We start from the raw sequence: 27,439 nt of genomic DNA on the forward strand, positions 1-27,439 counted from the left end.
CGGCACAATTACATACTTTGTATGAGAAAAATAAGTTAACACATTCTCTACAGGTAACAAACTTAAAAATGACATTTCCTACAGATTTTAATGCACAATGACGATGTATTTTCTGAGTTTAACATATTGGGAAAATAAGTTCATCAAATAAACAGTAATTGTGCATTAAGATGTGCAGCAGGGTGTTCTCTGTAGAGGATGTCTTACCTTATTTTTACTTAACAAGTCAACAAAACGACTTTAACATCTGAGTTTTGGAGATTAAATCTATTTCAGTCATCCTACTCATAGAACAAAAAAAAACCTCTGTCTTAATCCTGTTTACCTCAATTCACTCTATTATTATAAATGCACTGTTTAGTGCGTCCCAGAGGAGAATGAGTTCCCCTTTGAGTTTTGGTTCCTCTCAGTGTTTCTCTTCATGCTTTTAGAGAGTTTTTCCTGTCACACACACAGATGCTTACTAGAGGACTGAACAACAATAGGCCAGAATTTAATATTTCAAATAAATAAATGAATAGTTTAAAACTATTCAAACAGAATTGCCTTGCCCTACTTTACCCCAACATTTTCAATGCATTGAAAACTAATGTAATTCTCATTATTGTTACGTGAATATGATTTACAAATATTTTAATGATTAAGACAATCAAGAAACTTTCAGTTGTTCATTCAGACACCTCAAACGAAGATCTACCACCATCTAAACACTCTGTTAAATCTGAACCAAAACCCTCAAAAATAAAGTTTTAATCGGTTTGTGTATTTTGGTAATACAATAACAATTATTTTGCATTTCATCTCAGCAAAAATAAATCATTATATGTAAAGCTAAAGCCAAATTTAATTTCTTTTTAATAGTCCGCTTTTAACTTGCCATTTTTTTCACCGTTGCCATAGCAGTTTTAATTAATCGATTAATTGTTTTTTTCTGCGTTCAAAAATGTCCATAAAACCTGGTAACTTGTCAGATGTCTTCATAATAATACTAACAGTACATTTACAGCATTTGGCTGGTCATACCATACAAAGGAGGGCGAAGGCTGTGTTAGGAGTCTTGCCCAATGACTCTTATTGGTGTAGTGTAGGGTGCTTAAAAATCCGATTCTGATCCAAATTAAATGTCTGTTTTGTGAGAATATATATGCTCCTCGGATAAGAATACAAAATGTAGCTTAAATTTTCTCACTGTAAGCGACACCGACTCTAGCGCTGTACCGAATAGGCTGTGTTATCTTTTGAAATTAGCGGTGAATAATATGCAGTCATGTTTTCGAGGAGTCGCCACGGACTTTTATTATGAAAAGGCAGACAGAGCCGGGCTAACAGAGACGCTGGTCGGGGCGTGATCACTCCGCTGTGGACGTCTGACAACACGGAAGTGTCAAAATGGCTCCGAGTGGACTCAAAGCGATTGTGGGCGAGAGTAAGTGACGATTTATACCGAAACGCGTGACTGAAACGTTACGTTGTCTACGTATTTGTCTCATAAAGACTTTCGGGCGGCTTTTTATCCAGCTGTTCTGATTTAAAGGGGGAATAATGCCGAGAGTTACGTCATTTAGCCGAAGTACGACCGACGATGCGAAACTTCCGCCTGGGTTTTGGGAAACTGGCTCGCTTAATGTTAAAACGGCCGAGTGGCTTCACACCGCAGCGTCTAACTGACCGCAGCGTCTTACTGACCGCGGTCGCTGCCCGCAGCTCGAGGCCTGCCGTTGTCAGTGGCTGTGATGGTCGCTGTGGGCTTCTGGGTTTATGGTGTGTCCCGTTGGTTCCCAGTCTTGTGACTGACCTCACGGTGGACAGGCTGAGGAAGAGCTTTAGAGCGGAGTTGTTGTTTTTATTTCTGCAAGATTAAATGGTTACCGAGTCAGCAAAATCATTCAGATTCAGACTGGTTTGGTGTGAAATGCTTCGTTCTACAGGAACTTTAAGAGTCGGAATTGTCCCCAGTGGTGGTGATAGGAACCAGACGCCCACCTCTAAAAGCTCCCCCACAGAAGGTTATTACATCAGTGGGCTGAGCATGCACTGTTTTACGGTAGTTGTGTGCCAAGGTTTTGGTCTAAAACGTATTTTCTAAGGTAAAATAGTCCCTATTGTGTCATATCTATCTATCTATCTATCTATCTATCTATCTATCTATCTATCTACGTGTGTGTATATATATATATATATATATATATATATATATATATATATATATATATATATATATATATTGCATGTATAAAACTTAGAAGACAAATGTAGGTTCGTTGGTGTATTTTTACTGCTGTAAACATTGAGAGCTCTGGTTCCTATCACAACCACTGTAAAGAAAATCTGTGTTGGTAAGTTTCTCTGCAAATGAATTATTTCACATCAAATCTCTCTGAATGACTTTATGTCTGAATTATGGATTGAAATTGGAAGTTAATTCAATTATAAATTAAATTTTAAAAAATCATTGGATTTCCCCTTTAAACTCACCCAGATCATCACATAATTCATAATAACTTCATGCCAGAGGACATAAACACCATGAGTGACACATCACAGCTGCTGTAGAGATGCTTATAAGTTGACCTACCATCTCTCTTGGTGGGGCATTTTCTTGTGGTGCACCCTAAGACTCAGAGACTTCTTCTTTTTTCTGTCTCCGCTCCGTTTTCAGGCACAGAGTTGACATATTTTTATTATAATGATCTAATTGATTTAATGTGAGTGGTTCCTTGTTCACTTCCTCTTTCACGTGGGCTGCAAACAAACACTTCTGACCAGTCAGGGTTTAGTTTCTTCTGAACTGCTCAGATGGGTGTGGTACTAAACAGTGCTGTCCGATGAAGAGATGGTATATTTGCGTAAATGGGTACTGGTATTGAGCGAATACAGGCAGGAATATCGGAGAGAGAAAAAATAATGAATTCCTCTATCAAATCTGTCCTGAAATAGTGCTCACTGTGTGTGATGTGGTGTTGTTAGCTGTATGTTTCTTTCTGTGGGGTAGTAAAGTATGAGGACTAAAAGATTGAGTAGGTTCACCATGATAGCCAACTTTTAGATGCTCATTTCTAATCAAAATACAGCCCTGTGCTAAGAGTGGAAACGGCCATCAGGTACAAGTTATTTTACTTTTCAGAAGACATTTCTGAAGAGGTTAGATGTAAGATAATCTACTTGCTTAAGAAATGGGAAAGTCAAAGGAAAATACGTGAAAAAAACAGAAGTTCAAAAGGTAATTTAAAGTTACAGAGAAAGTCCGAACAACCGTCAAGACCTGGTACTCCACCAAAGCTTTCCACATCAGATTAAAAAAAAATAGTATTTAAAGCTTTCATCTTTGGCAGAGAGGAGAAAATCGAGCTCCACTCTTGCTTCAGATCTTGCTTCTATCCATCCTTCCACTATGAGAAGAGGCTATGGGTCTGAAAGGATGTGTAGCTGACAAGAAGCCCTTACTGAGAAAAGGAAACTGACACAAATGCAGAAAATTTGCAAATATAGCTACGAAGCTGCTGATGTTCTCAAGCAATGGACTGACCACCCCAGAGTCCAGACATTAAATCAGCAAATGTGTTTGAGATTATTTGCATCACGAGAAGCAGAACCTGCAACCAACTTCTAAGACTGAAATTTGGAGGTGTGAAAAAAATATCCTTGCAGATTTTTTTTTTGAAAACTGAATGAAAAGAGTGGAAGCTGTAATATATGTGGCAATATTTGGACACATTAAATACTGAAAAATCATAGGAAATTGTTGAGTTTTCCGTGTTGTTTTCTTTAAAAAACTTTTTTTCTGACTCAGAAATGAATGACTTGTCATTAATGGCAGTTTTGACTGGAAATAAACTAAATGAATGAAGGGTGATCTCTGACTTTTACCAAGTACTGGAGCTCATTTTAAAGCTTAATATTTTTTAGTGGAAAAAATAAATTGGATCCGCATTGGAAAAGAAAAATTGTGCTATCCAAGCAAAAAGTTCTAATCTCTCCTCTCTTTTCAGAGATCATCAATGGAGTCCTCAAGAGCATCAAGAAAGATGGAGAATGGAAGGTAAAGCCAGTGGCCAGTGAATTTGTCGTACTCTACAGTCGCCTGCATTAAAGTCTCTGTGTGTTTGCTTTTATTTCTCCAGGTGCTTATTGTTGACCATATTGGCATGCGGATTCTTTCCTCGTGCTGTAAAATGTCGGACATCATGGCGGAAGGTGTTACCAGTGAGTAAAGTCTTTCTGATGAGATGTTAATAAGCTTTACGCTGCTTGGTGTAACGCTACCCAGAGTTACTGTAAATCATCAAGCAATGTCAACAGTTCTTGTGTGGAATAGACACTTAGGCCTGTTTACTAACTTTATCGCATTCTTATTTCCAACCATGTAATTCATGTTCAACTGTTAATTACCCGATTTAGATGTGTTAAGAGTAGGGATGGGCATTTCAGTCCAATTTAATGTTCAAATTTGGGAAGTAATTTGTTTTAAAATGCCTCCACACCCTCAAAAACAAAAGAATAGGAATCTTGATCTTGGCTACAGGCTACCACACCTGACGCGCTGAGAGACACTGGCAGTCTGTTGTAAGGTGTTAAACACAGACTTAGATCACACATCCTGAGTAGGTGACATGGCTTAAATTTTGCCCAAAAAAAGATTTCAGTCTAAATTCTTTAAGATAAAGAGACAAGTGCTGATTGTTTTTTTCACTTTAGCCAACATTCCTGGCTTAGTCACATTGTACCTTAGCTGGAAAACAGCAAGGTTATAAAGTTAGCTTGCTGATACCAAACGTCACAAATTTACTCAGTTAAGTTTCATTCCATTAAATCTAAATTTGGAGAGTGTAAAATGAGCTTGAGCTTTATCAGCACTTTTCTGTGATGCATCCTCTATGCTATGTTCAGATTCAGATTCCTTTATTGATCCCAGGGGGAAATTGCAGTTGTTACAGTTGCAGCCATTTATGTAAAAATAAACACTTTACTAATAATTTAAGACAATATAGAGAATTTACAGTATGTACACAAGATTTAAGTACTTAAGAATATAGTAAGGTGGCGGTGATTGTGATAGTAATATGAAACATCAGGTATAAAGCAGTTACAATTATTTAAATTATTTAAATTATTTAAATTTGCTGTTATTTAAATATGCGGTCTGGCAGCAGAGACTTCTTGGCCAGGGTGTGGCAGCCTTTAGCTTTAGATATTTCTGCATAATTCAGCTGTTGAGATGTCAACAACTTTACTCAAAGTGGTTTGGTGTGAAATGGTTAATTGTAAAGAAACTTAACAGCTTCGATTGTCTTTACAGTGGTGGGGATAGGAACCAGGGGTCACAATGTCTACAATACACATGTAGCCATTTTATTTACTGTCCAGAATAACCAGTGTGACCTATATTTGTTCTTATTGAGAGTGTTTTTATTTGTAATGATAGTAAATTGGTGGTAAATCATTTTTTTAAACACAGTTTTGTCTTTCAGTGCCCAATATGTACCTTTCTGGTGTGAACATATAAAAAAATACAGTTGAGACCATAATTGTATCCTAAAACTATTGTAAAACAACGTCTCAGTGTAATAATCTTCTGTGACGTAGCTTTGAAAGGTATTAAATGCTTTTGACATCTGGTTCCTATCACCACCACTGTGAACAATTCGGACTGCAGTAAGTTTCTCTAGAATATCTTTCACATCAAACTACTCTGATGAATGACTTTATATCTTATTGCAGTGATCTAACAGGATCATACTGGATGTGTTAACAATCTGTCTGTATGTCATTTCTTTCAGTTGTGGAGGATATCAATAAGCGGAGAGAGCCGATTTCTAGTTTAGAGGCCATCTACCTCATCTCCCCTGTGCAAAAGGTCATTTTTTTTTTTTAGATGAGTTATACGTTTTAGTATTGAATAAGGAATTTAATCTACTGTTTCCAGTCACATTTCATTTTCAGCCTTCATAACAATTGTTTCACTTCCCCCCCAATGTAGTCAGTTCAGGCTCTGGTCAGTGACTTCAAAGATTCGGCTTTTACGTACAAGGCTGCACACATCTTCTTTACAGACAGTAAGATAACTCAACCACACCTGCTATTGTTACCTAATGCAGTTTTCCTCACTGTGCTCAGCCTCTAATATTCATATATGTTAACTTTCATTTAGACAACATCATTTGAATGTATTTACTTGCATTTACGTTCACTTAGACATCCGGTGATTTAGCTAAGTTCATTATCCTTGTATGTAACCAGGTGTTCAGTGTCATATACTGACATTGTCTCTGTTGTCTTGATTTTCAGCTTGTCCAGACGGCCTTTTTGCTGAGGTTGCAAAGTCACGGGTGTCAAGAGTCATCAAGACACTGAAGGAAATTAATGTGGCTTTCTTACCATATGAGTCTCAGGTGTGGATTAATTGTGTTTTTGTTTTGTTGTTTTGGGAGGGGGTCCTTTTGTAATGGGCCCATATCATGCAAAAACACCACATTTCTCACTTTTATTTGAAATAAGTCTTTGTTTTGCAGTAGTATGTAAGCAATGTTAAAGTTTCACTATGTACCATTCACTGTTTGCCTACGCAGTCCAAATATAGAAATCAGGCTAAAAAAATAACCCATTTTGAGTTCGCTGTTTTTTGTGATACCATAAATACCCGAACTTCAAAAGGAGTTTTGCCAGTTTACGCTGGACAAAACAATTTTATGATAATGAAGGAAAAATATAAAAAAATAAAAATCACGCTAAATATGAAAAAGTTTAAGAAAGGTGAAAGAAAATAAATCAAATTGGCTTGAGAGCCATTAAAGCGCTCCTTCTCCCCTCTAGGCCAATACAATGAGTTCAGCCTCTCTCAAGTCTTAACTATCCGTCATCTGCCCTTGATAGAGCGACCATGGCCATCTGCTTTGACCTAGATTAGTTCAGCCAGAGACACCGTAAAGATAAACTCAAGGCACAGAAAACATCTAATCTAACTAATAATTTTTATTAATAACTGGCACACTATGCATATATATGAACTATAATAACACTCCTGTAATGATTATAATTCTGATTCTTTAATACCATTGAATAACATGTAGCTGAATGGGCAAGATCCCCAGATCTCTTACAACTTCATATATCCACTTATTTAGCCTATAGCATTTTAGCGCCACCCATTCATGGGTTTAAAATGATGAGGAGTGTTTCAACATGGACTTTGTTTTGATTAATGCACAGTGCAGGGCAGCCATTCAGAACAAAGCACATTTACATATATCTGTCTTAAAGGCACAGTAACCGAAACAGCCTGTTTAATAGAAAATGGTCATGTAAAAAGGAGTTGTGATTGTTTTTGGTAGAAATTTCTCACTATTATAACCACATAAGTGACACAGTAATACTGAATAGTGTATTTAGATGAAGAATAGAATGAACTCTTAAGCCTCTGCAGTTTAGGCTTTCAAGACGAGAGATGTACTAATATTTGTTTGTATTTCTGTCCCCTTGTAGGTGTTCTCTCTGGATGATCCCCGTTCACTGGAGTTGTTCTACAGTCCCACTAGGACTAACCAGGACGAGCGCACCAAAATGATGGAGGCCGTGGCAGAGCAGATTGCAACACTGTGCGACACACTGAAGGAATACCCTGCCATCCGCTACCGCCAGTACATTTCTGCTCTGTTCCCACTTTTGTTCTTGATAAAGGCTTAGATTTAGACCTGATTTAGGCTGTCACAGTAACTTTAATAATAGCAATAATAAAGGATAAAGGAGAATTCCTCTGATTTTTCAGTTTCTTCATAATTTCATCATTGATGTCATTCAAAGCTGGTTCTTGTGAGATGGTGCATCTGTACAGTGGTGGTGATAGGAACCAGGGGTCACAATGTCTTTGTTGCCAATACAGCCATCTTATTTACCATGCAGTTGACCAGTGAACCAAGATGTGTCTTCTGAGTTTTGGGGTGTAATCTCAATAATGATAAAATATTAGTAAATGTTTAAACTAATTTGGGTCTATTTTGGTTTTTAATGTCCTTCGTGTACCATAAATGGGTTTTAAAAAAAGTTTGTCATCTTTTTAAAGGCTTCCTAGTTTATCTTTTACAAAATCAAACATTTTGTAATATTTGAAAGGTTCTTCGAAGCCTATTAAAATCAATTGTGCTTATTCATCAAACAGTCTAACATAATCATACTCATATAATTGATCGTGACAGCCCTAACCTTGATCAGATGTTGTTGATCAGTTGCCTATTCTGGAGCTCTGTGGTTTATTTCTTGTTGGAGAGCTCTTCCTCTACTCTTGTCTTTCTCAGGGGTCGAAAGGAGAATGCTGAGCTGGCTGAGATGGTGCTGGACCGCTTGAATGCACATAAGGCAGACAACCCCAGTATGGGAGAGGTGGGGCATTGTATATCATTGTTATGCAGCGGCCAAATCAAGCAGACCTTGTACATGCTAAAACATTTATCTGTACACATGTAGTGATTCTTGTCCACCAGAATAAGGCTAATCTTAAAAAGGGGTAGTTTGATCAGGCATGTGATGATACCAGTTTAGTTGAATTATCTTTTTAAATATATATTTTTAAACATATGACACCTTAAAACTTGCCATCACACCCCCTTGAGTTTCTGCTATTCTAATTAACACGTCTTGCCTTTGTGGTGTGGTTTCTTATGCTGTCTTTTGGACTGTCTTCTTTCTCTCTTTCATTTACTTCTCTCTCTCAGCTGGTACTTCCTTGAGCTAGAGGTGCGTATCTGAATCCCTGCTTATATTCATTTACATCTCTTTCACTCAGGCTTCTCTTTTCTTTAGCCTCCATTCTGTTTCTTTTCTTTAAATGTATTATTTCCCTTTCATTTCTCATCTTTATCCTTTCCTACGGAAACTGAATGTTCCAGCTTCAGTAACATTCTTCCCTTTGTGAGTGCATGCATTGAATGCTTTGCTATTGTTTTCAATTGTGTCTGACTCAAAGGCTAGTTGGCTTTTGCTAAAGTATGTGAAACTGTAGCCAGGAATAAAATGTAATGGAATCTAACATTCAGAGCCTTTTATGAAGTAAGCATATCCTCATTGGTGTTCATGGCCCCAGTGTCAACTAGAAAAAAAAAGTCTCAGTGCTCCTTCAGGCCTGTGGTAACATAGTGAAGTTTTAAAATGTGCATTTTAATGTGTCTTTGCATGTTGTGCACAGGGAACAGACAAGGCGCGCTCTCAGCTGCTGATTGTTGACCGTGGTTATGACCCCATCTCTCCCCTCCTGCATGAGCTCACCTTTCAGGCTATGGTTTATGACCTGCTGGAGATTGACCAAGACATCTACAAGTAAAGTATCATTTCATTTCATGTTTCTCAATAATTAGTGCGTCTTCAAATAATGTTTGGCATGGTTGCTAACATATACGATCACAACATTTATTACAATATTGAGTTTTCTGATGTTTGATAAGTTGGAACCAGTACTGTCACCTTTAAAAACATAAGCATATGATTTTTATTCAACATGTCACTTACTGCACTAAATCTAAGTAAACAGGGTTAATGCTCTGTTTGTACTGAAACTTGCAGTTGAACACTGTTCTTTAAGTACTGATCATATTCATCATATACGCTTTGAAGTGCATTATGATGGTCTGTGATGTCGTTTATCATGATAGTGATAAAAATTGTCATATTACCCACCCTTGTTGCTGTTTTTAGGGCTGGAAATTTTGTGGAGAATATGTAATTGTATTTTTTCCCCAAATATTGTGAGTGATTTAAATATGATTAGAGCACCTGCTCTTTTCAGATTGCAATTTGTGGATATAAATGCAATGAATTGTTCCCTAATTGAAATTAAACCCAGCAGTTCATGTAGATGAATGTCATTCATAGTAGGGCTGCAAAGTCAGTCATTGTAGATGTTGATCGTGGAAAAAATTCAACTTGTTTACTTAAAATCAGAAGTACTTCATTATGTTCTGTTGTTCATATGATGCATATAGATTGCGATATGCAAAATGTATACTGATTCAGTTAGTTAACCTATACAAAAAATGGTCAAATGAATTTTATTAAAATAGAAAAAATATATACTTTTAGAAATGCTTGTTAATTGCAGCCCTAATTGACTGCAAGACATTCTTCCTTGAAGTAGAATAAACACTTGCTGGACAAAGCTTGTAATTTGCTCTCTCTGTTATCCACACGTTTGCAGGTATGAGACAACTGGTCTTGGGGAAAACAAGACAAAGGAGGTTCTACTGGATGAGAACGACGAACTGTGGGTTCAGCTCAGACATATGCACATAGCTGACGTCACCAAGTAAGAACGGTGCACTCTCAGAGGAACCTTTAGAAAACCTCTCTTCTTAACATATCCTGACCAGCTGCCCTTGTCTGTCTGTCTGTCTGTCTGTCTGTCTGTCTGTCTGTCTGTCTGTCTGTCTGTCTGTCTGTCTGTCTGTCTGTCTGTCTGTTGCAGGAAAGTGACAGAGCTGCTGCGCACCTTTTGTGAGAGTAAAAGGATGAACACAGACAAGGTACAGAGATGCTGAGTATAAATAGCATGTTTCTCTGTTGTCAGGGTAGGGAGGTATAGCTGCATACCGGGAGATTTTCCTTTGCAAAGGTTTCTGTTTTCACTATTTCTTGTTGTGATTTATGGGCAGAATAATGTAACTCTATCTGTTGTTCAAGATGAAAAAGAGCAAATCAGCTTGTAAAACCCATCCAACAGGCGGAGTACAGTGGTAAACTCTGCAAACATGGATTAGCCATCTGCTTTTGTTACAGCAAATGGTGTATCTAAATATTATTTTAGAGATGAAAATAGAATCAAGGATAAATGGGGAGGTGAAAACAAATAAGAGGGAGAGGTTCTATGAGAGAATAATAAAGAACTGGTTCTATAGAGTAACTTTAGAAGAGTGCCTGTAATGATACGATATAGAAAAGAAAGCTTCACGTTGTTCAGTTAAGAATGAATTATTATTATTATTATTATTATTATTATAATGATCATAATTAGAAATATTATTACTATTACTGTTTTAAAATGTACAATAGTTAGGCATACACTGATACCATTTTTCTATTCCTTAAAAGTCAAGATTATGCCAAACATTTTAAAAATAGTTTATATTTTATATAGAAATGAGTGAATACCACATAAGAACCACAAGGAAGCAAACCGTAGCCTGGCAGTTACATCCTAAGGTCTGTATCTCATTCATGCTCGGCCAAGCGGGAAATACTGCATTTGAAATTGCTTATTGGTATCAGTATTCTCTATTTTAGTTATCTATGTTGTGTTTACAGTGACACTGATGTGATATCAGTGCAACACTACTACTACTGCTACTACTAAAAATAATAATAATAATAAAATGTTGTGGTTTTATTGCTATTATCAATTTATTATTGTTCTTTTAGATATTATGATATATTGTTATTGGCCAAACAGTGGAAAATATAGTGATAAAAATGTAATCAATCACCCATTCACACCCAGTTTATCACAACTGTTTCACTTCGTCAAAGCTTCAGGATTATCTGAATGTGAGAAGCTGGTGGATATGATAAGAGCTGCTGTGAAAATCACCAGCAACAAAACAAGTGAAGTTAAAATAGAGTTAAATGTGCTCTATTACTGCAGACAGTCAAAACTTTTGTTCTTGTCAGTAGACACTGATACACTATGTAAATTCACTGATTAGGGTTGTTTGGATACTTTAGAAGACAGCACACTTCTATTCTTATCTTCATCAACAAAATCTTATCATTTAATTTAGCTAAATTACCGTGTTACCTTTAAACTTTTGGCTTGAAGTGCATCACTAGAATAAAGAGAGCTCAACAGGTGGAAGGTGTTGGCTTCAAAAATCACTTGGTATAGTAATCATATGGTGAGATTTATTCATCTTCATGTTATCACATAGTGTCTGGTGCAGGGCCCGGCCAGACCTTTATACCTTTATGCCCAAATTACAAACAACTTAAATTCTACAGAGTACTGTAAAATTCAATGTAATTCAAACTTAAGCTTCTGTAGTCAGTAGTCAGTGTCAGAGAGCTAATAAGCATGCTTGTACCAAAAGCTAGACTGTTGATTGGCTTTTTAAATTACATTCTGCAAGCATGCTATTAACGTTGCAGTCATTTTTAGTTTTAACCACAACCTCTTTCAGTTTGTAAATTAATAAAGGTGTCTGTATCAAAAGAAATATAAAAGTCAAGATATATATATATATATATATATATATATATATATATATATATATATATATATATATATATATACAAAACAAGGTTTTGTTCCAACAGCAGCAATGTTATTTATATATATATATAAAAATTCCACTGACTTACATTAAAAATAAATTCGTTTTTTTTCCCTTCTGTAATTTTGGAGTTGTTCCCACAGCAGTTATATATATAAAATATTGTATGTATGTTAATGATATCCAGCCTTAATCTGGTGGTATACAACAAACTTGGTTTTATTGGCTAGATAAGTAACTAGTTTAAGGTTTAGTTTAAAATTTTTGGGTTCGCTCTTGCTAATTTAACCCAACATTTGCTTGCTAACCTATAAATTTTACTAATCTCAATCTCATTTTTGCTTGTAATCTAGAATGATATAATGTCTGTCTTTTTTTAGGCCAACATCAAAGACCTCTCTCAGATGCTGAAGAAGATGCCACAATATCAGAAAGAACTGGGCCTGGTCAGTTTTTTCTGTACATCATAGTTTCCACCCATATTTACCACCCATAGACAGTTTATCAGTCATGGAGTTGGATGATGAGATTTTCTTGCTTGATTCACAGTACTCCACTCATCTGAACCTGGCTGATGCCTGCATGAAGAAATTCAAGGCTTCTCTGGACAAGCTCTGTGAGGTGGAGCAGGTCAGTGCTTTTTACTTTATAAATCAGACTAGTACATTTTTGCCCAGCGTTTTAAAAAGGAATTCCACAGATTTTTTGTTATTGTTATTTTTTTAAATCTACATATTTCAATTGTTGAGATGTAAATAAAGTTGTTCGTAATGGTTTGATGTGAAGTGTTGCACTGGAGAGAAATGCACCACTTCATACTTTTTATTTACTTACTTACAACGTAATGTTGACAAAATAAGTACATCTGAAAACTTTTTCACTTACCTTTTCTTCTCTTGCCTTAGCGCCCCACATGTAGCTCTTGACCGTGAATTGATTAAAATATGTGCCACAGACATCTTGCATCTTAATCATACTATTTTCTGTAATATCTTTTTGTCATTCAAGACATTAAACTCTTCAGATGTCTAGTTCATATCACCACCATTGTAAAACATTTTGACACTGTTACTCTAAAACAGAACATTTTACATCACACCTCTCTGAATCCTGATTTACATCTTAACCATTTAATTACGCCGAAATTTTTTAAATTCTGGAATTCTCCTTGAGCTTCAGACTTGTTTTACACAGTGAAACTTTCATATTACACTGACTGTTTGAAATTTACATGAAGCTAAATTGCATGTGAGTTACATTACGTAAAGTGTTCTTCAACTCATTTAAAGCTCAGCTGCAACTGTGGCTTAACTTCATGGAACAAGCTTAAGCCAGTCAAAAAACTGGTTATGTGTCATGCAATCGTGTCAAGCGGCATACTTTCACTGACTGATTTCATTGGATCGGTAGACGATATTATAATAAAATTGATAATTGGGGTGCACCAAAACCATTTTTTTTCACTTCTAATACCCATACTGATACCTGATCTTCAAAATCCAAGATTATCCAAAACAGATACAACAAATACATTTAGATTGCTCGGAATTGAGTGAAAACCATATAAGAACCGATCACAAAGAAGCAAACCTTAGCTCAGATTTGTTCGGGATCCAAAGAATGAAAATGATTACAGGGAGACAGAGATGTGATCCTCAGTGTATTTGTGCTTCTAGGGCAGGATGAACAAGGTGTTAAATAGACTGTGAACATAATGGTAACTTAATTTTTAACTTTTTAATGGCTTAACATGCACGTTACAGAAAAAACAAATATGTAATAAAGAACTGTGGATAGATGAAAGATATATGTATATAGAAAAATGGAACAGCATTGACAGCTTGAAATAAATTAGATGAATTTGATAAAAATGCTGCAAATGTGTCAATAACATCTTGTGAATTACTTCATATAGCGAGGATACAGTGTATCAGAAATACAAGTTGCTCATTTGGCGAGTCGAGTAGCTGAACGTGATGCATGCAAATTATGTTGCAGGCAGCTCACAAAATGCAACTAGTTGAATGAAAGTTTCACTGTGCCAACCTAACTTTCCTTTCTCCAGAATTCTAACTTCTGTGGATGTGCAAACACGTAGAATGTCCACCGTGGCGGCACGGTGGCGTGGTGGGTAGCGCTGTCGCCTCACAGCAAGGAGGTCCTGGTTTCGATTCCCCGGCCGGGCGACCGGGGTCCTCTCTGTGTGGAGTTTGCATGTTCTCCCCGTGTCTGCATGGGTTTCCTCCGGATTCTCCGGTTTCCTCCCACAGTCCAAAAGACATGCAGTCAGGCCAATTGTGTAAAATTGATCAAATTGTAAGTCGCTCTGGATAAGAGCGTCAGCCAAATGCTGTTAATAATAATAATAATAATAATAACAAATAGATGCAAATAGTTTCCGCTGTTTTGTTTAGGCCAAATTATTCTAAAATATAAAGCTTAAGACTGTAACATACAGAATATTACACCCATAAATATGCTGCAGTATTATGATTTTCTACATTTATTCCTATATCTAGCTCTGGTTTTAGTATGTATATTTTAAGATATATACATTGTTGACCTTAAAGATCCGTTTGCTTGCAGGATCGGTTATGGTAGTTGAGTGTGAGTGCAGGTGATTTTTATCTGAGTAGGATTCTGTTTACAGTGGATTTTGTAAGTGGTGCACAAATATTGAGAATGCATGTAGTGTCAGGATACGTCACTGTTGTGGGCTTCGCTTGGGTGTTTTCTCCTGTTTGAAGCCTGCAAAAGGTTGTATGTTTCAGTAGCAGAATACGGCACGAATTGGAGTAGAGATGAGCCCAATACAGAAATGCAAAAAGGACTTCTTAATCTGTTTGTTTGTATTTAATGCACAGTTTTGCTTTTGTATAAAGTGTTATTATATAATATGTCATACAGCTGAACATAAGCACCCAAACAGATGTGGTTTAATGGCAGCCTCCCGACCCACAACAATGCATCTCATTTCAAACATTTTAGATGGTCACACACCCAGTGCCATGCTGTCTACCTCTTAAACCTTAAACTATTATACCTCTTAAATATTGTTATATTATGCAGTTGGCCTCTAAAGGGCTAAATATTACTGTTGCTGCGCTGATAATGTACAGGAAGCCATTATGTAATCCCTGAGAATACAGGCCATTAACACCATAGTGGCTTTACATTGCCATTATCTTGCAACCCTGCAAGCAGATTTACCTGCTGAGCTTTTTACTCAGCCATCACGCGTGTTCTGGCTCTCATTGTAGGCTTAAGTGCTCCTGTTCTTGCCCAACTGTGTTGTACAATGTGGTTATGTTGCTGTTGTCCGTCCGTTAATGGATTGTCCACTTGATCTGCATTTGGTCACACAAGCTGGGTTCAAATCTCATCCAAATGCATAACTTGCCAGAAAACAATCATACTAGAGTTTATAATAATGTGCATCTCATATGTTGGTCATGAACATGGACACTGAAAATCGCAAGATAGCATATAAGGAGTACAAATTACAGATTTTCATAAGAATATGAAGTTGTAATATATTTTTAAACATATTTATAAAGACTTTATTCATTCTGTATAATCTGAGTGTATATATAAACATCTCACCCCCTACCCAAGCTTCCTGCTGTCTCAGAATGTCAAAAGAACAGCAACACTGACATAAATATTCACACTTTGAATGTCAGTGTGCCAAGGTGTCAATATCTGCTTCCTCTGAAAATTTGAAAAATGTATTGCGTATTTTATAAAAAACTTTTTATGGCGCATGTTATTGTTTCCAATATTAAACAAAAAGACATGTTTTTCAGCCAGGCTTTCACAGAAGGTGTGAACATGCCTAATGAAACAATAAGCTTATGTGTTAGAAGTAGACGTTACTGTCACCATAAGAAATGAATGTTATGATTTTACTATGGCTGTCAAATGATTAAAATAATTAATCACTTCTTCATATCAGTTTGTGTAGTAAATCATGATTAATCTTATGTTTTATTTGCTCTATTTGACCCTAATAAGAGTTGTTTTGTTACAGTTGTGTGAGTGTACAAAATAATCTTCATCTGAATGTGTTTATTGCTTTCAGTAATTTAAAAGCAGTATTTTTATTCAGCTCAAAAGTTTTTGATGGTTGTTTTTAAATGTGGTGTTCTAGTGCATTGTGTCCGTTTGTCAAAATATTGTGTTACATATCTGGAATCGTGAAGAAAACATCTTTAAATATTGTGATATGAAATTTCACCCACTGATAAAATATATATCAGTGTTTTTTAGCTTGCAGGTTGCTGTTGCTGTTTGGTGTTGCTTTTGTTAGTTTGTGGATTGTTTATTGATCTGTAGTTCTCCTGCCCAGTGTAGTCTAAAGGCAACATTTTGTGCTACTGTTACTGATATTACTGACGTTATGGGCATCAGTGTTGTGTTTTTCTTGTAAATGATTCGTCTGAATCAATGTACTTTAGTGATGAACAAATTCACAACATTGCAGTAGCTGGAAATTTTAAAAGAGCTAACAATAGAATTTAGCATTTAAAAGCTGTATTTGAACAAGAGGACTACAGAGTCATAGCTACATACAGCACACGAATAGCTGGACTTCAGGTTGGAATTATTTTTGGTTTAAAGGGCAACCCCCCCCAAAAAAATGCACTAATTGCATAAATAGATACAAAAAATCACCACTTTTTTTAACTATATTCAATTTTATGTTAAATGTTCTCATTGAATTAAGTGGATATTTTCTGTGAAAGGTCTGGATTCTAAACTTTTAGTAGATATCAAATTTGTGATTTTGTAAATTTGCAAGTATAAGGGGAGTTATGTTTTACCATATTGTTGCGATTGTTTAATAGAGGAAAGCTAGGAAGTACAGACTCAGGCCTGACTAGACTAAATGTAGATTGAATTGTAATTCATTATGTAATAATTTTATGTAAAAATATAACAAAATAACAATTTATAACTCTTGCTTGCTGAGATTTTGTTTATCTATCAGCAGTGAACTGTCTGTCCTCAGTGTTTGGCACCCATTTACCACCAGTGGCTGTTGCAGTGATCATGCATTCTGTTGTTATAAAGAGGCTGTGCTGTTTTCTCTATGCAGGATCTCGCTATGGGATCTGATGCAGAGGGGGAGCCCATCAAAGATGCGATGAAGAGCATCGTTCCTGTCCTGCTCAACAAGGAGATTCAGCCCTATGACAAAATCCGTATCATTCTGCTCTACATCTTCCACAAGAAGAAGGGTAAGGATTTCAGGGTTTTCTGAAGGTTCACCGGAGTGTTGGAGTACCAGACACTAAACGCTATTCTGTTCAAGAAGAACTTGATAATTGTGTTGAAAAGATGTATTGTAGAAACAGAAAAAAAGGCATGGTGTAGTAATATAGCCATGGTGTAGTATGATACCCCTGACTTCAACATTTTGTCACTGTCAAAAACATTTTAAAATGTAGGGTAGAAGCTGGGCATTGTGTTAATATTTCATGACCTATAGAAATTACCCAAAAATACTTTGAGTAGCATCTTGTTCAGAGTGTTTTGATATAGTTTGAAATAGTTAATTTCTTAGAAACATGTCTACAATGTTACAGTGCAAATATGTGCATTCCAAAACCACCAGTGTACTGACATGTGCCTTCTGAGGTTAAAATGTGATATTTATGAAAGTGAAATCTGAAGCAATAAGGTTAAAACCAAGTATATCGATGAAGCAAGAACCCGTTTTTTGTTATAACTGAGGGGCTGGCAACATATGTTGGCTGGTCAGCTGACTAACAGACTGACAGATAGTTAAGAGGCTAAACAACTCCACCATTAATAACGCAGCCTTGCAGTACTTATGGTGTGATTAGCTGCAAAACGGCAGTATAAAAGTCTAGAAAATCTCACGTGAATGGATTACACGCTTCAATTTGTTTGTGTTTCAGTTAAAGGAAGCTTTAAAACCCAGGTTGAAACCCAAACGGCTGTACAGCCAAATAGTGCATCATTTATCGAATATGCGTCTGAGTCCCAAATGTTTTTTAGCTGTATTTTGCATTGCTGGGCTGCAATATCCATGGTTCATGGTCCATGGTTGCTTGGCAATGATGGCATACTATAAAAGAACTACATTTCTTGGTGGATCATTTATGTTGACTATTATTAATAATTACGTAAAAAAAATTAAATAATTGTACATTATATCACATTTTATGGTGGTTGGCAGTTTTATAAAAGCAATACTTGAGGCCATTACTGGATTTTACCACAGGGAAGGGTGTTCTTAGGCCCGACACGAAGCAGAATACCTAAAACTGTCTTCCCTGTGGAAAAAATCACAATAATCGCACAGCCTTTTGTGGCTTATTGCTAAAATAGATGCTTTTGAGTTGCCAGCTTTAGGTGTAATTTTGCAACCCTAATGTACATTGTTGCTTTCTTAGGTATTAGTGAAGAAAACCTCACAAAGCTTATCCAGCATGCCGACGTACAGCAGGACAAGAATATCATTACCAGCATGCAGCACCTGGGCTGCCCCATCATCGCTGGGGTGAGTGGCTAAGGAAAGGCTAATAGGCTAAAAGTGGTAAAATAGTACAGCTGCTGTCCAGTTGGGTGACCTTGAATTTTCTGGCATTTTCTACAGGGTGCTAATGCTGGCAAGAGCCTGCCAGAGAGGAAAGAACGAACCGAAAGTACATACCAGCTGTCCCGCTGGACACCCATCCTCAAAGATGTCATGGAGGTAGGTGAACATTTGTTTAGTCTTAGTGATTAGAACATTTCAGTTGTATATGTGTGTAACTGTATTAGTGTCTGTTTCTGATTATGGTTCTGACTGGCCTTCTTCAGAACCTCATTGAGGACAAGTTGGACAAGAAGCAATGGCCATTCCTATCAGACCCCGCTCCAATCACAACCACCCAGACTGCAGTAAGGTAAGGGCGATAAACAGATTATGCAAGAGCATGGACCACCATTCCAAAGTTTTAATCCTTTGGTGTTGATTTGTTTCAGCTACAGATAGACTTAGCCTTAGACAAAAGCATTCTTCAGGCTGGAATAAATTTATCAAGTCCAAATTCGATGCTATTTTCCCAAATTTCCATAGCCCAAATGTTCATGTCAATGTTAGACAACAGACCACCACACTCAATAACAATAACAACACCCAGCACTAATTGTCATTCCTTTAGCGTGAATAACATTATACACCAAATTAAAATCACAGGTCTTATTATTAATCAAAATCAGCCATATACTTTACTACAATCAAAACATATCCAGTCGGTGGCAACAATGTATTTAGAATGTTTTCTGGTGATGGCAGAAATGAACTGAAATCAGCTGTGGGGTAAAGCATGTAGCCTATTAAGCAGTACTAGGATAAGGATAATATTACGTTTTGGCCATCTTTGCTCTTTTTGCTTCAGTGGTCACAAGAAAAATGGTGCAGTTCACTGCACTTTGAGGTGACGTGAAATGGATGCTGTCATGAAGTGTTGACTCATTAAACTTATAATTTATTTAAACATTTTCTATTTATGAACAATTATGGTTTTGTTTAAAAAGCCTTTACTAGCAAACTGTATTGTAGTTAAAGCTGCAATCTGTAGAGAATCAAATACCAATATAGTAAGTCTGACTTATTAATTGTTTTTAATATCAAAATCACAATTAAAAAAATACAGCAAGAGCTACAATTTTAAATGTATATTACATTATATGCACACTACATTCAGCTTGCAAGCCTCAGATTCAGAGAAATGGATGTTCAGGTCTTCTTGCCATGAAGAAGGCCTGGCAGTTAATTTATAGATGATACACATAGCCCAACAACATAAAAAAAAAAACCTAGCTTATTTAAACGATTCAGGCCAGCCTTACTTCAATTAGGGTACCTCTCCAAGTAAAACGAATCCTGCCTGAATATAACTTTAGATTCACCTCAGGCCTCATCTTCAAATACTTACAGATTTTCTGCAGTCAGTCAGGACGGTTTGAGGGAGGATTGTTTGTGATTGACAGAACTCGCTGATTATGGATGAGCTTGGATTTTGTGTATGTTCGTCTCAGTAAATAACAAGAAACTGTTTCTGATTTTGAAGAATTCTCTACAGCAGTTGTTATAAAGAATCGGTAGTGTATTAACCTATTGTGCAAACTTCATAAATGGCTGATTGTAGCTCTGATTATATCACTGTGGTTGTAAATTGAACCCCAGCAGCGCACGGTTTGGACACTGGCACAAAAACAAGACTGCGACTGAGTACTGCAGCGGCCCTCGACTCATCATCTTTGTGATCGGTGGCGTGACGCACTCTGAAATGCGCTCGGCTTATGAAGTCACCAGAGCCACCGAGGGAAAATGGGAGGTTGTGATTGGTGGGTGAAGTCATATTTACAGATAATTTAAAAACAAATGTAGGCCATGCGTACAAACATATTATTTAGTAATTATGTGTTTTGGATTTTGATTAGGGTCGTATAATTCATATTTATGAGCCTGGGGTCTTTCAGTTCATTTGAAAACACTTCCATTATACTCTGTGACTTGGGTTCAAGTAAATGCATTAACAGCAATATTTTTGTATCCACTTCTAGGTTCCTCCCATGTTCTGACCCCAACGAGCTTCCTGAATGATTTGAAGAAGTTGGACCAGCCAGACCAAGCGTCTGCTTAGAAGATAGAAGTGCAGGCTTTGTGTGAGAGTCAAATCGACCTGATGCTGTCCATCAGAAGCCTGATACTTAGAAGTTCTGAATGTCTGAGGAAACCAGTTCACCATTCATGTTTTTATGTTTTGATCTTGACATGTACACTGATGATTCACTGTCTTTTAAAGTTTCCTTATTTGAAATTTGTGGAGTGAACAAAATGGTGTATATATTCATGGTATTTAATTAATTTAAAATGACATTAATGATGATGCTGTAACTGGAATCCATTCCTAGAGCCGCCCGTTATGTCTTGCCAATGTATGGATGAAATACTGTATGTCCCCTCAACCCCAGGACCCCCCCTGCCTGTGTCCTGATACTGGTGAGGGCTTTAGACATGCACATTGGATTTACATATAATATTACTGTGCCTTTATTTAACTGCGTTTCCATTCTTATTTCTGTCAGCTATGTAGATGAAGCCTCTTCACCTTGCATAAAAGATCAGTACCTTGTGCCTTGCTAATAAATGAAAGCTGGCAAAAGCTGTAGCAGTGAGGGCCGTTCCACACTAGCTTTTCTCTTTGGCAGGTTATCCAAGCCGTGGTGATGGGAGTGTTTCCTCTAAGACCTTTGTCTTATCCTAAACTTCAGCACTTTTCTTTGTTATCACACACGTTACTTGGGAAATGTTTGTTTGTCTGTTTGTTAAAGCTTAAAAATAAACTTTATTCGCATGCCTTATTTTACCAGGTTTATGTATGAGAGTTTATGTGTTGCTGTTTGTGTATGCAGTGCCAGTGTCTTTCTGCTATTCTTTATACCATGAAAAGCTGAATTTCCTTACTTTTTATGTAGTTTGATGTAGTATGTGAGCACCTTTTAAATTTCAAAAGTTTGGCCTGGCCCATTTGCATCAAAGTTATAAAGAGTGTTTTTAGCCTAGACATCTCAGTGAGGCACAAAACAGGGCTGAATGTCTCACATTTATGCTTTTGGGAGACTTTGCTAATAGATAAAGAGATTTGAAATTGTCGTGTAAAAAGAATTCTAAATTAGTTTAGTGTGTAACTGAGGAAAGGTCTCAGTGGGCCTCTCGGTGAAAAAATCTAACGAAAAAGTGTTGCAAAAACATCCTTATGATGTTTCCTAGTGATGTGCCTTTATGTTTTTCAAAGAAATTGTCTTTTTTTTTTTTTGAAGTTTGATACATGGGCCAGTGCTTTGCAGAGTGGGCAGTTTATTCTTCACCATCTGCCTGGTTTATCTTTGGCTTTATGACTTCTGTCTCCTGAGGAGTACAGAAATGACTCGTGTTCTATTCTCCACCCACAAAACGCATATAGGTTGTCCAGGTCAAGTTGGGTGACCTCTTGAGTGCTTAGCCTTTACTGTTTGTCTGGCCCACAAGGACCAGTGTCCGCCCCAGCTGCCATCACATGACTGATCTTTTAGTTATTTAACACTCAAGCAGTCGGGCTGGCCGGTGGCATTTCCCTCTGGCGTTGGGATTACATGGTTTTTATCTGGGATTATGCATGGAGCGCCGGCAGGGTCTCTTAATGGGTAGGGGTTAATACTTTGTAACTCGGACCGTTTAAAAGCACTCTCACAATCCTCAAACTGTCTCATTTGCTGGAAACACCTCTCTAGTTTGGTTGTTCATGTAGCCATAAGCTTACAGGAAGTGCACTGTTCCCATCAGAGTTTTAAACTTTTGGAGTTTCCTGGTTCAGATGCTTGTTTAGTTTGCAGCAGCTGAGGCACATTCATGATGAAGTCCATTGAAGGGGAAGAGGGGGGCTCTGGAGCAAATGGAGTTGCTGAGGAGCATCAGGTACTAAGTTGGATTTAAAATGCTGACTTTTTTTCAGGTTGTAGTGTTTGTGTGGTTGATAAGTTGTACGAATGGGCACATTTCATACTGTCCTATACATATATAGCCTACAGTGTGCGTCTACATGTTTGCTGTCATTTTTTAGTTTCTTTTGAATATTTTCCAAGCAGTGTTTCATTTTCACTTTTTCTTTTTATTCATGTAAGAAAAGATTTGTTGGCATAAAACAGCTACTTAGTGATCATTTAGGAATATTCAGCTTCAGCACTTAGCCTCACGTATATGGAAATCTGATATATGGCAATATATGATTTTTTAATATGCTATGCATTCGCATATAAGGACTTTGAAATTGAAATTGGCCATGTTCAAATCTATATATATATATTTCAGCCATATGTCAACATACAAACATATACATGTAACACAGATATATATATATGTATGTTTGTGTGTATGTATATATAATATATAATAATATATATACACACACATTATTTATATATATATATATATATATATATATATATATATATATATAAACTAGTGATTTTACTGGATGTCAGTATGTTTGTTTAACCGTTTTCAAACCTCTCCTCGAGGAAGCCCAGTATTATATGTAGTTAAAAAACTCCTGGTTTGACGAATCAGTGCTTCAGTAAATTGAGCTCATGATGTAACTGATGATATTAACAAGTCTCTGTGGCGGCTGTGAAGGTGTCAAGGAAAAATATGGACTCAAGAAATTCTTGTTACTTTTTATAGTTGTTATGTTTATTTGAATTATGAATATGACTTTATTCTAATGTACATTGTGATAACTCACTGCTGAGGTAAATTGTTTAAAAATTTGCTTAGATGCCTAAAACTTATGCACAGTACTGTGTATATATATAGTACTGTGCAAAAGTTTTAGGCATCTAAGCAAATTTTTATATATATAAATTTATATACATTTTATATATATATATATATATATATATATATATATATATATATATATATATATATATATATATATATATATATATATGTGTGTGTGTGTATATGTATGTGTATATATATATATATGCGAGAGAGAGAGAGATATGTGCATGTGTGGCCATTTATCAGTTTATCATATTTCTTTATGGGCATGTTCATTAGACTTGCTTAGTTTTAAGAGAAGGTTTATAATAATACTTTGACAGGATTTATTCCCTCAAACTATTAATAAAACCTCATACTGAACTCTTTTGGCCTGAAGCTTTTGAGTGCTAATGAGTGCTAAGAGAGGAGAGTACAGTATTATTCCCATGGGTCGAGTGGACTGCTCTGGCTTGATCTCTCAGTTTTGAGGAGAAAAGAAAAAGGACAAAATCTCAGCAGCTTTCTACTGAGACACATTTTGATGGGTTTAGCTATTACAAACTGATAAAGACACCACATTCATTTACTCTCAATGTGAGGAAAAGCTCCTCAACCTGTTCACAGTCAGAGTGATGTTAATGATGTTGAGTATTTGCACATGCTAAATCCTGAATGTGGCCCTAGGAGACATCACCAGAAGAGAAGCAGGAGGTCCAGAGCTTTGTTCAGAGAGAGGAAAAGCTCTGCAACCATGACCAAGATACAGCAGCCACATCTGAACCTTCAGCCACCAGCTCTGTCTGTCACACTGGTCAGTATCACACCTGATATGGTGCACTGATGGGTGTTAGTCAGAGACCACACTTCATTTATTTCAGTTCCAGTCAAAACAGTCTTTAAGTCCACATTTTTCACTTTTCAGCATCAGAAAACAGCAAAAAAAAAAAACTAAGAATATTTAACAGGAAATGAGGCAGAAGCCTAACAACAGACAGAAGAATAACATTTGTTTTGTTATTATTTACCTTCTTTACAGCGTCCGTTCTTTTCGAGAGACTTGCTAGGATATTTTTCCAAACCTCCAAAGTTCAGTCTTAGAGGTTGGTTGCGTTTTCTGCTTCTCACAATCCAAGTAATCCCAAACGCATTCAATGATATTGAAGTCTGGGCTTTTTCTCATTTTGTCAGTGAGGGCTTCTTTCAGGTACACATCCTTTCAGATCCTTTCAATAATGTCGAGTCGTCTTCTCACAGTGGAAGGATGGAGAGAAACACCTGTGGGCTTTTTCAGATCTGGAACAAGAGTGAAACTTGATTTTTCTCCTGTCTCTCAAAGATGAAAACTTTCAGTGCTGTTTATCTGATGGCGACAGTTTTCCTAAAAAATATCACCTGAAAAATGATTGACTTACTTCAAGGCTATTTTGACTGGAATTTAATGAATGAATGGTGGTCACTGACTTGTTCAGGACTCAATAGGGTTTCTTCACTGAAAGATCCATTGATAAACAGTGTTCTGAGTTGTGTTGGGCAGAGGTGGAATTGTAAAAATAACTTTTAAGGTATGTGGAGCTCCACTTATTTTTCAAATATCTGTATAATTCAACTGTTGAAATGTAATGTCATTTGGAGTGGTTTGATGTGAAATGGTTAACTGTAGAGAACCAGGGGCCCAATGTCTACAACACAAATGCAGTCATTTTATTTGTTATCCAAAATGAGCAGTGAACCTGTGTGTGCCGTCTGAGCTTTACATGTAATGTGGTTGGTGGTAAAACAGTGCTAAATCCTAAAAAAAAATAAATAGACATTTTGCTTTACAACACCCTGCTTGTACCCATCTGCCATGAATGAATTTGAAAAAATAACATTTAAGGCTAAAACCTTGTCTTAAGATTACTGTAAAACAATATGCCATTCATTTCATGTAGTAACTTTCTGTGAGGGAGCTTGTGAAGGCATTGAACACTTATGCATCTGGTTCCTATTACCAACACTGTGAACACTTCTGACTCAGTAATTTTCCCTAGAATTTCACATCAAACCACTCTGGATGACTTCATATCATGAATCAATAATATGGAAATATTGAAATTCCCCTTCGGGTATACTTACTTTTGAACTTTTAGGTATAGATCTCTCACCTTATAGTGTGATTCAATTGCCTAGGCAACAATAACCAGATTTCTTAACACAACAGTATTATGTATTTGTTTTGGTTTATTAATTGCAATCAATGAATATAAACAGAAAATTTCAGTTTTTTGCTTGTTTGTATATTGGCTTAAGCACATTTTGTAATCTAAGGCAAAATCTAATTACAATATTCATAGCATTGCAGCATTGTACGTGACATGTCGCCTGTGTTTATTTATTTGTTTATTTATTTTTACATGGAATGGCATCGAGTCCTGGTTTTAATACCATCTGAAATATCTTAAAAACTCTTTTCTTTTTCTCTCAGATGTCACCAGTATAGATTCCGAGAAGCTCTTCAAAATGCTGGCTGAGAGTCAGAGCCGTAGGATGGATGACCAGCGGGTGTCGCCAAGCTTGTTGCCGGGACTACAGATATTTTCCAGCAGAGGAAGTGCAGTAATGAATCAGTGGGAAACAGACCAGCTGTGCAACTTTGTTGTCAGAGCGCAGGTGACTGTTCCACTGCTCAGACATGAAGAGAGAAACACATAACAGCACAGGGCCTTTGGACGTTTAGATAAACTTACTCATAGCGCGTCCTTTCTTTGTTTACACGGTTTTTCACATTGTAGTATAATAGTTAAGACGTTAAATAATACATATGGATTTACTACCAAACAGAGTTAATCCTACCCTCCCCCTCATAATAAAGGCCATCCTGTACAGGCTCACATTCAGTCCAGCAGGTCATATTATGATTCGATTCAATTCAATCTGATTTAATTCAATTCAATTTATATATACAGCATAACAAAACAAGCTCTACTTCGCTAGAGGTACAACATGTTTCTAGTCTACTTCTCTGGTGCGTAAGCATTAAGACATGGACATGTACTAGGGAATGATGCAGTATGTATACACAAACTAAACAATACAGAGTGATTCATCAAGATTCATCCGATTTCAAAATGATTTATTTCACTACAGATCAATGCAGTAAACTGTAAATGGTTTAAATGAGCATAAAGTTTATTATGTGATTTTACAAGTGCTCAGTATGAACCTCCTCCAGCTCTACAGACAAGATCAACACCACAGTCAAATTCATCCCATACTCAATTGTGCATGTCAGGTTTCGCTGCACTCACAGCTCTTTCAGTGCGATTTTGGAGATTGTTGTGGAACCAATGACGAACGCTCTGAGCTGTTTGAGGTTCACTGCCCACGAAAATCAGGCTGCACAGTTATGATGGATTCACTCTTATTGAAGTGGAGAGCGCAAAACACTTCCTGCTCAGGGGTCTCATCTCCTCACAGATGGAAGGGAACCATCTTCCAATGACAGTCAGAAACTCTATGACCTCCTCTTTCAGTTGGTATGTGATTGGTTCCTCGGCGCCTCACGGTTGTTAAAACATGGCACTTTGAAATCAGATGAATCTTTTTGAATCACCCTGTATGAAAATAAGTAAGCTGGTGATACGGTAGCACAGTGAGTAGCGCTGTCTCCTCACACAACCTGGGTTCGATTCCCCAGCCGGGCACCCAGGGTCCTTTCTGTGTGGACTTTGCATGTTCTCCTCGTGTCCAAAGACATACTGTCAGGATTTGATTAATTGCCCCTAGGTGTGAAGGTATGTGTCTGTATGTCTGCTCTGTGATGAACTAGTGGCCTGTCCAGGGTGTTTCCTGCCTTCCACCCAGTGGGTGCTGGGATATGCTCCAGCAC

General features: G+C 36.9%; 1 protein-coding gene across 2 annotated transcripts; it reads left to right on the plus strand.

The window, feature by feature from the left end:
• The first annotated feature begins 1,359 nt into the window (after positions 1–1,359).
• stxbp2 (syntaxin binding protein 2) lies at positions 1,360–21,430 on the plus strand. Of its 2 annotated transcripts, none has more exons than XM_017701553.2 (19): positions 1,360–1,426; positions 3,990–4,039; positions 4,122–4,203; positions 5,778–5,854; positions 5,978–6,053; positions 6,286–6,389; positions 7,480–7,634; positions 8,289–8,373; positions 9,176–9,306; positions 10,181–10,288; positions 10,448–10,505; positions 12,626–12,691; positions 12,795–12,875; positions 17,344–17,485; positions 18,668–18,774; positions 18,871–18,969; positions 19,077–19,162; positions 20,449–20,609; positions 20,829–21,430. In XM_017701553.2, exons 1-19 carry the CDS (start codon positions 1,390–1,392, stop codon positions 20,906–20,908), a joined length of 1,785 nt encoding a protein of 594 aa, XP_017557042.1. In that variant the 5' UTR covers positions 1,360–1,389; the 3' UTR covers positions 20,909–21,430. The 2 variants fall into 2 exon arrangements, with proteins under 2 accessions (XP_017557042.1, XP_017557041.1); XM_017701552.2 differs by having other exon boundaries at positions 20,452–20,609.
• The last annotated feature ends 6,009 nt before the right edge of the window (positions 21,431–27,439 follow it).

The sequence above is a fragment of the Pygocentrus nattereri genome, chromosome 1 (genome assembly GCF_015220715.1).
Source record: "Pygocentrus nattereri isolate fPygNat1 chromosome 1, fPygNat1.pri, whole genome shotgun sequence".
Taxonomy (NCBI): Eukaryota; Metazoa; Chordata; class Actinopteri; order Characiformes; family Serrasalmidae; genus Pygocentrus; species Pygocentrus nattereri.